This window comes from Nipponia nippon, unplaced genomic scaffold, assembly GCF_047370975.1.
Source record: "Nipponia nippon isolate SJK-2023a ecotype South Korea unplaced genomic scaffold, ASM4737097v1 scaffold_1, whole genome shotgun sequence".
Taxonomy (NCBI): domain Eukaryota; kingdom Metazoa; phylum Chordata; class Aves; order Pelecaniformes; family Threskiornithidae; genus Nipponia; species Nipponia nippon.
The window spans coordinates 103,030,862-103,043,850 of record NW_028262290.1 but is presented as its reverse complement, the minus strand read 5'-3'; the positions used below and the strand labels follow the sequence as shown (position 1 = coordinate 103,043,850).

Below are 12,989 nucleotides of genomic sequence, written 5' to 3'. Positions count from 1 at the left end.
ACAGCACTACATGCTGTAACACAAAGGGCCATGGACCGCTCAGTCTCAGTTTTGGGAGACAGCACATGGCAGAGAGAGCATGGCTGGAGAAAAGTGAGACTGGCAAGGTTGAGAGCCAGGGAATGTATCGCTAATGACATTTCAGCTATGTGCCCACTTCTTTCATTTTGAGAAAGACAGCTTTGCTGTCCAAGCAAGAAGCCAGGTGTGCTTGGGGAGGAAGAGGAGACAGGGTGGCTGTCACAACCAGGGACTGGGAACAGCCTGCAAACTGTTGGAAAGCCAAACGCTCTTCCTGCACCACATGCTTCTGCGTATACAGCCTTCAGAAGAGTTCAAAATAAAGACCATAACTGAGACCGAAAGAGAAAGCAATGGATGTAACTCAAATTCTGGCTATCCTGTGGTGCTTCCTACCTGGAGTCCTCTGGTGATAAATAAATGTGACCAGTACATTATCAGCTGACAAATAAGGTTTTCTTCTTTAAACATAAACATGGTGGGGAAGGGGGAAAAAAGAAAATCACTGTCCAACACAGACAGGAAAAGAAGATTGATAAGCAGCTTTCAGATGAAGTGAAGTAAAAGCAGAAATAATGCACAAAAGAACCATATTCCTGTCCTGTTTGTATTCACTGTCTATAAAGCGTAAATGTAGGCCCTGTAACAGCCACAATAATGAGACCATCTCCTTGTTCCGCAATAACAACATACTAAGACATGATGAACTATTTAAGTAAAGCCACTGGTCTGATGGCACCAAATTGTCCTGCTGCCTGACGAGCCTCTGCATACCCCACTTCCAGACTGCCCGGGCTGGGGCTCATCCCCTAGGAAGCAGATAACCCGTTACAACCCATGCACGGCCAGCTCCTAGAACAGCCTCTTTAACCCTTCAAGGCTTTACTCGTGGTCACGCCACACCAACAACAGAGGCAGAGTCACAAGATAGGGCTAAGTGGAATGGGCAGATTTGGCAGGAAGCAGAGCCGGGAAGGGGAAGGAGGGAAAAAAAGCATGCAATAAAGATATTATCAGGATTGTCCTCTAAGTCAGGGTTCCTTACCTCATGTAGGATGTCGGAGACAGAGACTTTGGTTTGGCCCACTGGTAGGGATGCTGTGGCACGGACAGGTACTGCTCGCAGAAGTTTCCTTTCCTGATATGCTGAAAGCTGGAGAAGTCTTCTGGTGACAAATCGGCAGTTGGCGATATGGTCCCGTGGTCCTCGCCAGCCGGTTCAGTTTTGAGAGTCATGGACGGGGTGTGGTCGATGGCGGTCTTCCTCGACTTGATGGGAATCCCGTCGTTCATATCAATGGTGCTGTCGGTGGTGAGGGCGTTGATGGCGGCGACGATGGCGGAGCTGGTGTACTGGTTGGTGTTCCCCAGCCACGTCTCATCCGTGACGCTCACCCGCGGCGAGTTTTGCGGAGAAGGCGTGGGGGAGTGGTGCGGGGAGTAGGAGGTCTGCCGGCCGTTGAGGCTGTACTTCCTCTTGTTGCAGGGAGACGGAGGCCTGGAGTTGCGAGCCCCCAGCCAGTTCTCCTCCGTGATGCTTGTCCTGGGAGACGTTGACGGAGAGTGCCTCGGGGAACTGAGCAAAGTGCAGGCCACCATGCTGCGCTGGTAGCCCTCCTCTGTGTCGGTGGTCTTCGGGGAGACGCATGGGGACTGCCACGGAGAGGTCTGGGGTGAAGTGTACGGATACGAGTAGTTGGACTCGTAGGAAGACGCTTCGGAGTTGCAGCTTCTGGAAGACAAGCTACTCGCTGGACTCAGGCAGGATGGGTCTCTGTACGCCTCGATGTTCGGTAAGTTCAGAGTGGCAGTGGAAGGCGACCGCTTGGCATTTGGGATGGCCTCCTCAACCTCATCGTGGAAAAACTGGTTGTTGTTATGATGAAGTCCCATGTAAGAAGTGATCTCAATTCTAGGGCTCTCTAGGGCTGGAGCTCCATTAGGTCTGATGTTTGGTGGCAGGTAATACTCGGAGGCCCCGCTGTCTATGTGTCCTCCGTATCCAGGAGGATGGTTTGTCGATGGGACAACTGAAATGACGGGATTCGATGTCTGAAGGCCATGACATGGAGTTGACAATGAGGAATGGGCCACATTTAGAGGCAAGCCAGCATTTACATTTGAAGATGTATAATTATAGTGTTCTGGAAAAAACAAACAAACAAAAAAGAATGATATGAGGTGCTGCACAAATATACTCACTCAGTAACATGCCCAGCTGGAGTGGAGGGACACGGCACAACACACAGAAGCACAGCTCTCCCTAACAACCCAGCCCACGGGCGTGCCACGCGAGGGGGGAAGCTGCAGACTGGCCTCCTTGAAAATGCCACTAATTTTCCAGCACCAGACAAGCAATCTTGGGAGGGGGATGTACACGGACCGAGTTTGCCTGAAGGACACTCTTATGTGAACCTTCAGAGCAAAAAATGGAGTCTTCAAACAACGTTGCTTCAGCGTTCAGGGACTGCAGTGCTGCTCAAGAGACGTGCTTTTACATAAGTGAGCCTAATTCCCTCCCTGAAAAGTTGGAATACACAAAAAACACGGGACAGAAAACAAAAGCGGAGGCAGACTAAAGCGAAGAACGTGATCAACTGCGTTCTGTTAAAAAAATTATACACAACTGAAATTTCCATTACAGTAAGTTTCCAACTGGTTCCAGTTAACTAGGATTTTGGAACAAGACAGATCTATTGACCTGCTCTGCTTTCTGGGACCACTTATCTTCCAGCCCAACTGGCAGAGGCCAGGTGAAAGATAAACACGGATCTCTCACTGCTCCACGACAGCTGAAATTCCACTGAAATTGCTGGTTACTGCGCGCGCCACGTTGTGCGCTGCCAGCAGCGCGCTCTTGGCCAACGGTCTAACCATTTAACACCTCTGGGTGTACACAAGCAACAGCAGAATTGCGCAGTTGGTGTGGAGAACCTGGAAGGTGACAGACCACATCACAGACTTGTGTCGATGGGCTCCCTGACCCAGCACAGGGGAACGACCGGCCCTTGCGTGCCTCCATCCCTGCTCTGCTATGGGGACCAGCACCTCAAAGCTGGTCCGCAGCAGACCATCCCTGCCTCGCCTCGCTGTCGGCCTGCTGAAGGGACTCCTTCAGCTCTGCTCCCCCGTCCCGGGGCTGCACGTGTGTCTCTCTCTGCCACCCGGAGACACCGGTGGGCCATGTGAGGGGAGATGGGCAGCCCTCAGCCAAGGGCACCGTGCCCCTGGTGCTCTGAGCAGTGGTGGGATCAGGAGTCATCCACCCCGTGCTTCCTGATACAGGGAGGCTCTGTGTCACCGGTACACACGGGCCAGAGCCCCTAATGCCAGTACCTCTTGCCTTACTGGGAAAAGACAGCAAAACCTTTCCATCAGGGACAACGGACGCTGAACTTCGAGTCTGGGTAATGCTGTTCTGTGGGTTCCTCTCAGCAGGTTGGAAACGCACCCAGCTCCGGCCCCAAGCTGCGCTTGCAGCGCATCGGCCTTCCCTGAGGTTTATTACAGCAGCAGCGCTTTCCTGCAGGACAGAGGGAAACTCTGTCCCCCCCCGGCCACAGCTGGTCCACCCGGGGAGCCCGTCCCCTTCCCTGCCGGGAGGGAAGCTCCCTTGGCAGTCACCCTTGCCCACCTTCCCTAGGGAGATACGGAAAAGCCACGTTAATTACTGCAGCTGTTATTCCCAACGTGACCCGCTCCCCGGGAGCGCTGCAGATGCAAACGAGCCTCCGAGCTGGTAACGCCAGCCAGCGCAGCCAGCTATTCTCTTTCTTTTGTTTATCAGCTCAGCCCTCTCTGGTGTCATCCTCCGGCAATCCCGCGCTCGCCTTTCTCGCTGGCAACGACTCCAAGGCAAACGGTACTTAGGAAAAATTAATGTGCTGTGGCAGTTTCACGGCAACTCTGCGATGTTCCAGCCGACGTATGTCATGCCAGGTAACAGTCAGGAACGATGAGCAACAGCACCTTTTGAACTCGCTCTCTAGTCTGCCTTCAGAGGCTGCCCATTTACTGAGGAAGGGTCATTAAATTACACCGGAGAGTGCCACTGGATTATTCAAAACGTGCTGCCGGTTCACACTCTATTCAAACAACAAGGCAGGCAGGAACTATGGAGGAAGAGGTGGTACTTTGACAAGGATAATCCGACTGCAGTGGTCACAGCAAGGCGCAGATCTGCCTGGGGAATCAGAGTCCCCTCCATCCAAAATTAGTCCCCTTTTGTTGCTGCCCTGCCACATGGCTGCGCCGCTCGGTGTCACCACAACCGCCACCGCTTCCCTCTCACTCTTGATGGAAAAAAAACCCCAAAGTGGTACAACAGTGGTAAGACCTTCTCCGTTTCAGAAATTAGCTCAGAGAAAGGGTCTAAGCAGCGCCTTCAAGGCAGCTTCGAGCCCTTCGCCGCTTCCTCCAGCTCCAGAGGAAGGTGATGTCCCTGGCACCGCACCGCTGCCGGGGCACCGGCTAGGCTCTTCTTCCACGTACGCCCCACGGGCCGTTCCACAGCCTCCCGGCCCAGCGTGTAGGCGGATGGTGCTGGTGAGACGGCACAGCCCGGTGCCGCCTCCGGCCGGTCCCCAGCGTGCAGCGGCATGCCCCGGGCAGGGGACCGCGGGCTGCCCGGGCTCGGCGCCCACCGGGCCGGCTTTGCAGACGGGGTGCAACAGCAGCATCTGCTGACTGCAGGATCAGCGCCTTTAAACCTTTTATTAAAAATAAAATAGGGAAACAAACAAAATAGCAGGGGTGATTAATACCTGCGTGAAAAGTACTGCCAACCCAGAAGTTCTCTTAAAATCTAATGCACGACCAGGGTGAAATTCAAACACTGAAGTCTGCTGGAGATCTGCAGCCCAGGCCAAACAGGCAATATAAAGGCTCAGACCAGCCTTTGGAATCCAGTTTTTTAAAAAAATAAAAAAAAAATTAAAGAAACAACTTCCCCTAATGCACATGGCAAGGAATAGCCTCTTTTAGAACTACTATGCATAGTTTTAAAAAGCCAACTTTTAAAGGGCCAAGAAAAATAACATGTCATACAACTTCTCACACAATAGTACTCAAAACTGAAAGAAGCAAGATTCAAAGCCTTCCAAATATACTCAGGTAACTTAAATTTTCAGGCAACATGTAGAAAGTATGCCCACCAAATATAAAAGCCCCAAAGCCAGAACTAGGAAGAGGGCCGAGCCCTCGGTTTGTGAGCTAAAAACCACCAGCTACAATTTCTGAAAAAGCACATTCTTCTCCACAGCTTCTGTATTTACAAAATTCACCGAAGGCACATACACAGTCAGCATTCGTAACATGCTGACGTTTTCCTCATGAGATGTAGAAATAAGATGCCAGTCTTGAGGGACGGGAGATGGAGGTGGCTACAAAGGCACAAAACTGCATCCCCTAACGCGGCTGCGTAGGGTATTTTGACAGTGCTGATAGGGACGAAAGGAAAGTAACGCTTTAACACGGAGTCACTGTCACGACCATGATACACAGAGGCTCCTGGGACCAGTACAGTTACTACCAAGACACTTTTAATGGTGTATTTTAATGTCTTGAGCCAAACCTCAGCATCTGATAGACCAGTGCAGGTCTGCAATGGTTCTGTTCCAATAAATCCACACTTACGTTAAGTATAACTAGGACAAGAAATTACACCCCTTGCGTTGTGAGCACATCTTCACATATTACATTTCACTTTGTGACAACATAAAAGATTCAGATTTATTTTTTTCTCTAACTTCACAGAGCCAAAGTTTTATTCTTTTCTGTCATTAATGGGCTGATCCTGCAAGGCACTGGGCACCATCAGTTTTTATTTACGTTCTTTAAATAGGAATGCTGAACGCCTGCAGCTCGGGGCTTCAGAGAAGGTGAGGGCAGGTGAGGGCTATTTTACATTTCTAAAGATGAAGCCACATCTAGGTCTGTGTTTAAATTCATGCTTTCAAAATTGCCTAATGGACTTAGGTACTTTTCTCACCGGGACTTTGACACTTAATTTGCTTAGGCCCCTCCGCTTTCCCGGTGTCTAATTACTAGGACACTCATCTGAAAAGCTTGGTGTGAAACTCTTAAAACCGCATTTTTCTAAGAACCGAGAAGCTCCTAACAACAATTTGGACGCTGACAACGTGCCGGAGAGGCGGGCAACTGGGGAGCACGGGGAAGGGGAGCACCCCGCCTTCCCCTGCGTCCTGGCAGGCTGCGAGGCTCAGGCAAGGATTTGGGAACCTGCCTCAATTTAAAGGCAAAAGACACAGAGACAGCCTTACGCCCAGGCTGCGTTAAATCATCTACTGGTACGAGAGCTTTTTATGGTGACCAGCTACCCCCGGCGCCGCAGCGGCAACCTCACACCGGGAAACGACAACTTTCTCTCTCGTTTCCAGAGCTGCTCGCCCCGTTTCCACCTCCAGTATTGCTAGAAGTCATAAAAAAAGGCAGCCGGGCCGAGACACGGGCGCTGGGAACGGTGCGACCCGCGACAAATTCAGGCCCGTTATTTTTATGTACGGATGACCTTCAAGCTAAACCCCGAGCCGAACAAGCTCCCGCTCACGGGGGAAGGGAGGGGGGTTTGGCAAGAAGCGGGTTTGGAACCGGCCCGTCTCTGCAAGGGGCGAGACCCAGATCCCCGCTCCCACCCCGCGGGGGCTTTGGGGGCGGTGGGAGGGGGTGGCCCCCCGCCAGCGCCGGGCAGCCTGCGAGGACAGCCCGCTCCCCCCCGGCGGCCGGCGGCGGGGGCAGCCCTGCGCGCCCGCGAGGCGGGGGTTTCGGGAGCTCCAACAGTCCCGAAGTTTCCGAAACGAGGCGCCGGCCGCCCCCCGAGTCGCCTCCCCTTGCAGGCTCGCCCGGGTGCTGCAAGGGCACGGCGAGGGGGAGCGGGGCAGGGTTTCGCTCCCGGCGGCCGCGGCCCCGCTCGCCGCTCCCCGGCGCGGCGGAGGCGACAAGCGCCGCCCGGGGCCGGGCCGACCCCGCCGGGCGGGACCGCCGGCTCCTCCGCCCCCGGCCGCGCTCCCCCGGGGCGGGGGGGGGATAACCTTCCCCCTTCCCGAACCGGGCTGCGCAGGGGAGGGCTCCCCGCAGCATCTCTCCGCCAGCACCTCCGGAGGTGCCCCGGCCGCCCCGCCGCGACCCACCTCCGCCGCCCTCGTCGCTGTGCTTGAACTCGAAGAGGAAATCGAAGTCAAACTCCTGCTCGGCCTCCACGCCCGTCATGGCTCCCGCCGCGACCCCCGCCACGCTCCGGCACCCAGGCGGCGGCGGCGGCGGCGGCGCAGCCCCCGGCCCGCCCCGTCGGGCCCGCCCCGTCGCGCCCGGACACCTGCTGCTGCCGGCGGGCCGGGCCGAGCCGGGCCGAGCTCCCCCCCGGCGGCGGCGGGCTGCGCGCAAGCCCCAGCGAGGCGCAGGACGGCGGCCGCTGCGGGCGGTAACGTGACCCCGGCCCCGACGGGCGGCCTCTCTCGCTGCCGCCGCCGCCGCCGCCTCTGATCCGCCTCCCGCCCGCTGTTGATGTTTCCGGGTCGATGCAAACAACGGCGGCGCCCGGCCCCCCCCCGGGCTCGGCCCCTCCAGCGCAGCCTGCGCGCCGCGGGGAGCCCCTCCGGGGCCGCGGCTGCGCCCCCCTGCCCGGGGGTCCGGCACCGGGGGGGACCCCAGAGCCGCGGCTCGCCGGCTCCCCGGGGGGCGGGATGGGGAGGCCGGGGGTAGCCGGGCAGCGGGGCTTCACCTGCTCCCGCCCGGCGGTAATTAACGAGGCAGGTGCCGGGCTCCCGCCAAAGGGAGCGGGGCAGCGGCGGCGCTTCCCGCCATCGGCCGGGGGGCTTCGGGGGGGGCGGGTCTGCCCGCCCGGCCGGGACACCGGCGTGCTCCCCTCTTCGCCGAGGGCTGCTAAGGCTTCCTCCGAGGGTCCCCGCCGCGCCGCGTCTGCGAGCCAGGAGGCTTCGCTTTCATTTATTTATTATTTATTTCACTTAGTTGCAGCACCCACTAGTGCCAACTGCTATAAAAAGCGCATTAAAGCGGGACTCGTAACGTTACCGGCCGCCTCCGTGCGCCGGGGAGGGAAAGGTCCCCGGGCCGAGGCCGCGCTCCCGAGGGCCGCGGTGGCGGCGAGGGCGGCGGGGCGCTCCCCCGGCCTGCCGCCTTTCCCGCTGGCACGGGTCAAAAGTCAGTTAGGAAAATAAATCGGACTCTCCCCCTGTTCAGAAACGCGCTGCTGTCCGGTTATAGCGGCCCCTTTGAAAAGCCTCCGCCAGGCAAAGGCGCTCCCCGCCCCAGCAGCTCGGCTCGCCCCGGCTCTTGAGCTCCCCGAGCTCCAGGCCGGGTTTCAAGAGGAATAGTTTTTCGAAGCGGTTATGGAAATGGTATTCCCTTATAAACTCAGGGAATACCATTTTCCAGGCTTATGGCTGAAATCTCCGTTACAAAGTGCCAGGAAAACACATTTTTTTTCCATCAGAGCCCGTTATGCTTTTTCCCCTCCTCGCCGGGACGAGCCGCGCTCCAGTCCCGTCTCTCGCAGGGGCCGGCGGGCACCGGCAGCCCCCGGGGCCGGCGGGGGCAGCCCCGGGCACGCAGGGCCCCTCGGCCCCGGGGCGCTGCCAGCGGGCGGCCCCGGCTTCGCCCCGGAGGGGACGGGGTCTGCTTTGGGGCGAAGGCGAGGCCGCCGCCGCGGGGCTGCCCTCGGGCCCCCCGCTCGCAGCCGCTTCCCCAGGCGCCGAGGCTGAGTCACCCGAGTGTGCAAAAGGCCTTGGCAGCAGCGGAACCCCTCCGCCCGCGGCTGCCGCCTCGCCGGGGCCATGCTCGGCCCGGGATGCCGGAGCAGGCCAGGGGCGGCCCGCCCCAGCCGGGGAGAGGGGCCTCCCCGCAGGGACGAGCCTCCTGCCTCACCCGCGCCCGTCCCGCACCTCTGCCCCGACGGCGGCGACCGCCGCGCCTCCCGCCCCCGGCCGGGGCCTACGGGCGGGCCGCCGCCTCGCCCCGGCCTCGGCCCCCGCGGCGGCTTCGCCGGGCTCACCCCGCTGCCGCCCCGGGCCGGGGCCTGCTCCCCACCTCCTGCCGGGCGCCCCGGGGGGGAGGCGAGGCGGAGCTCCTAGGTACCCGCTGCTCTTGCTCCTTTGCCTCTCCCACATCTGGTACCTGCGGGACGGGGGAAGTGCCCCAAACTATTTACGGACGGCTTGGTTTGCCAGTGCCATAAATATTAGTGCTGTCGGTGAAATATTTCGATTGGCACCCTCCCCCTGGAGAAAGAGGAAAAATGTACTACGGAAAGGTAAACCCGAAGCGATGCCACATGTGGCGACGGAATAACAGCGTCGCGCCAGTGAACAAGCCCAAGTTTAAGTGCCATTAAACTGGGGAGGGCGAAACGAGCGGGGGCGGGGGGGGGGCGATGTGCCCCGGCGCCCTTGGGCTGCCCGCCGACCCCCCGGGGCAGCGCCCGGGCCTCTCCCCGCAGCCAGCCCGGGCGTCCCGGCTCCCCCGGCCGCAACGCAGGGACGCAGCAGCCTGAAGGAGAATTGACGCAGCCCCGCAGCCCGAAGGAGAACTTAACTTGCAGATGGCCTTCACCCACCGGGATCCTCTGAAGCAAAGGACTCCGCGCCTCGCTACGACCCCACGAAAAAGCGGGGTCTTCCCACCGGGACACTGCGCCACGGCTTCTTCCCAGGCTAAGCAAGAAATAGATTATTTTCTTTTGATTGTCGTAGTTGGGCAATCAAGGGGCACCTTAATTTGCAGGCAGCGATCCTGACTTGCAGGGCTCCCCTACGTGTTTCCTGGATTGGGTCACACTTTCTGGCTGGCCTCATTTTCTTAGTCCCTTACAAAATACATCAACAGGGAAGAGAACCATCGGCGAGGGCTGGCGACATTTTAACGCAGGCATCAGAAATGCCACAGAAATAAAGAGGGGGGACTTTTTTTTTTTTTTCTTTTTGACAAGAGGCCCCAGTACGCTGTTTGTGTCAGCTGCCTCTGGGTGTAATTTTTACAAGTCAGAGCATTCAGAGCCCTTGAAGCCCAGAGCGCTGGAAACGCCGTGCGTGCAGCCTTCGGAGGTCCGAGCGGGCGAAAGGCACGCAAGCCAATGCTATTAAATAAAACGTAATTAATTTTCATCCAAAAAGGCGCTCGCATGCTTCCAAAGCGGAGCCGCAGTCACAGCCGCGCTTGTAGCTTTTGCACCGGCAGGATCCTGTCAACTGAAATGAACCCCTGGAGTGAAAACATCTGTGTTAAAAAAAGGAAAAGAAAAGATGGGTCCTGAGCGCCCGTCCAGCTTTCCGGGGACAAACCCGGGGCGGGGAACCCCGCTGTCCCACGCCGCGGAATAAACACCGCGGACGTGGACGCGACCCCCCCCCGCCCTCCACATCTTCACAACTTTCTCTTTCCGCGATGCTCGGGCGCGCTGTGCCCTGCCCCAGCCCGGCAGCCCCCGGCAGCCCCCGGCGGCCCCCGCAGCAGCAAAGCGGCGGCACCGCCGGCTCGGAAGGGGAGTCGGGAGCCCGGGAGCAGGCGGGGAGGGCGGGGGCACGGCAGAGGGCTGCCCCCGGGCCCGCAGCGGGGAGCCGGGAGCTGCCCCGCACCTGCCGCGGCGCGGAGGTGATGCCCGCCGGGGTCCCCGCTTTCCCGGGGCCGCTGCTGGGAAAAGCGAGGTGCGAAAGTTTTCGCCAGTGGGCAGAGCGGTGCTGGGTAACGATGCTCCGGGGGGAGAAAAATGTCCCGACTGGCAGAGGAGAGGTTGGAGCCGGTCCCGGCTTTGCGGGGAGCTGCTCCTCCGGACTGAACTTGGTCCTGCCAGGGGCAGCGTTTGGCTGGAGCCGGGACCTGTTGCAGCCAAACGCTGCCCCTGGCAGGACCAAGTTCAGTCCGAACGAGGAGCTCCCCGCAAAGCGCTTCCCGAGCCCCGCGCCCACGATCTTTCTCTCCAGAAACTTTTCCGCCGTGTTTCCAGCCCACTTTTCGCAGCCGGGTTACCACGGGGCATCGAAAGCAGCCGCGACAGAGAGCCGGGGCCGCGGGGGACCTGTTTTCCCAAGAGGGAGGGATGGCCGCAATTACAGCGCGTATCCTGGCCTCCCCCAAAATCAAACCCGGGGCTGGGGAGGGAATCCCCGAGCCGCTTCGCAGCGTCTCCCCCCCCGGCCGGACCCCGGCCGCCCCGCGCTGGCGGCGAGAAGCGATGCAGCCCCGCCGCCGCCGCCGCCGCCGCGCTGCCCCGCCGGGCCGGCACCGGGAGCGGCACCGGGAGCGGGCCCGGGCCCGGGCCCGGCGCGAGGCGGCCGGGAGCGGCGGCGCGGCCGAGGCGACGCCGTGCGAGAGGCGAAGGAGACACCTATTGGCAAGCGGCCGCCGGCGAACCGCCGGGCCGCCGCGGGGAAACACCGGGGGACCTCGCCGCCCGCCCGCCCGCCCCGCCGCAGCGCCGCCCGTTACCTTCCTCCGCCGCCTTCATGGTGCTGCCGAGCGGGCGGACGCCGCGCTGCGGGGCCGCCGCCGGCCTCTCTCTCCCGCTGGCTGGGTCCCGCGACGGCGGCGCGGCGGCGGCGGCCGGCGGGGCAGCGCTTGGCATCCACCCGGCGGGGCGGCGGAGCCCCGGCGCCGCGCCCCGGGCCGCTGCCGGCCCCTCGCCGCCTGCCCCGCGCCCCCCGCCCGCCTTCACGCCCCGGGGGCCGGGGCCGCGCCGCCCCCGGCGTGGTAGCCGCGCCCGCGGAGGCACAGGAGCTCGCCGCCGCCGCCCCCCCGGGGCCGGGGCATGGAGAGGAGGGCGGGTGTGCGTGGGGACTTCGGAGGAGGCACTGCCCGCGCGGCGGCGGCGGGACGGGGCGGCGGGCGCTGCCCGCCCGCCGGGTGCCGCAGGCGGGGTACGGGGGCGAGTGAGTGTGCGGAGCGGGGAAGTCTCGCTCTGACGCAGGGCTGCGCGCCCGGCGCCGCCTTTTTAAAGCTGGAAAACACCCCCCCCACCTCCCTTCCCCTCCCGGCCCCTCTCCCCGCCCCGGCCCCGTGATGTCAGCCGGGCCCCGGCCCCGCCGCCGGCCGGCGGCCAGCGGGAGGCGGGCACCGGCGGGCACCGACGGGCCCCGGCCGCCCCGCCGCCCGCTCGCCCGCCCCTCCGCGGGGCACGGCGGCCGCCCGGCCCCCGGCCCGCCCAGCCCCGGCTCCGGCCCCGCCGCCCGCCGCCCGCTGGGTCCCGGCAGCCCGCGGGAGCCGAGTGCCCTCCTCGGGGGAGCGGGCGGCGCGCCGGGGTCGCGGAGTGAAGGGGGGGGCGGGGGAGAGAGGGAGGCAGGCAGGGAGCGGCGGGGGGGGGAAAGCCAGGCAGCCTCGCATGCTGAAATCATTATGTAAAAAATCGCAGGCTTCCCCCGCTGTGGAAATTTGGAAAAGAGCATCAACTGGCAGGCGAGAGAAAGGAAAATCCCATTCTGCTAAATTACTAACAGACCCGGTGGACTCGGTTTCAGTCGCTCCAGATTTATTATTATTTTATTTATTATTATTCTGTAAATATCTCAGCAACACAGTCGTATCTCATCACTCCGTAGCGGGGGGGAGGAGAGGTTTCCAACCCACGGCGGCTCCTCCTCCCACCTCCGGGATGCCCGGTCCCGGCCCCCGGCGCGGCCGTGACACCCCGGCGCAGGCAGGAGCCGCCCCGGCGGGGGCTGCCGAGAGGGGCCGCGCCGCCCCCGCCGCTTCCAGCCCCGCTCCCCTCGCCCCGAGCTCCCCCTTCGTCCTCCCTCTGCCCCCACAGCTGGCAGGAGGGGACCATACTTTCCTGTTGGAATTGGACGGCGGCGTGCGGAGAGTTGGGGTGGTTTTGAGCGTATCTGGTGTATGAAGAAAAAAAAAAATCATAAATCTAGTGCATGACACCCATATGTGGTTGAAAATAAACCCAATATAAACGAAATCCTGTCTGCTCCCGGGGACCAGGAGGCCGCGGCTGA

At 61.0% G+C, this 12,989-nt stretch overlaps 1 protein-coding gene across 5 annotated transcripts in view; it reads right to left on the bottom strand.

The window, feature by feature from the left end:
* The window catches only part of NFATC1 (nuclear factor of activated T cells 1), a 116,721-nt gene extending 105,096 nt beyond the window's left edge, over positions 1–11,625 (bottom strand). For 4 of the 5 annotated variants that reach the window (XM_087765130.1, XM_087765149.1, XM_087765168.1 and 1 more), the window contains exons 1-2: positions 11,479–11,625; positions 1,067–2,165 (exon numbers count right to left, since the gene is read on the bottom strand). In XM_087765130.1, coding sequence (XP_087621256.1) covers positions 1,067–2,165; positions 11,479–11,614 — 1,235 coding nt within the window. In that variant the 5' untranslated portion in view covers positions 11,615–11,625. Of the gene's footprint in view, positions 1–1,066; positions 2,166–7,169; positions 7,302–11,478 lie in introns of those variants that run through there. The other variant, XM_087765140.1, reaches the window with a different exon arrangement.
* Positions 11,626–12,989: the final 1,364 nt, after the last annotated feature.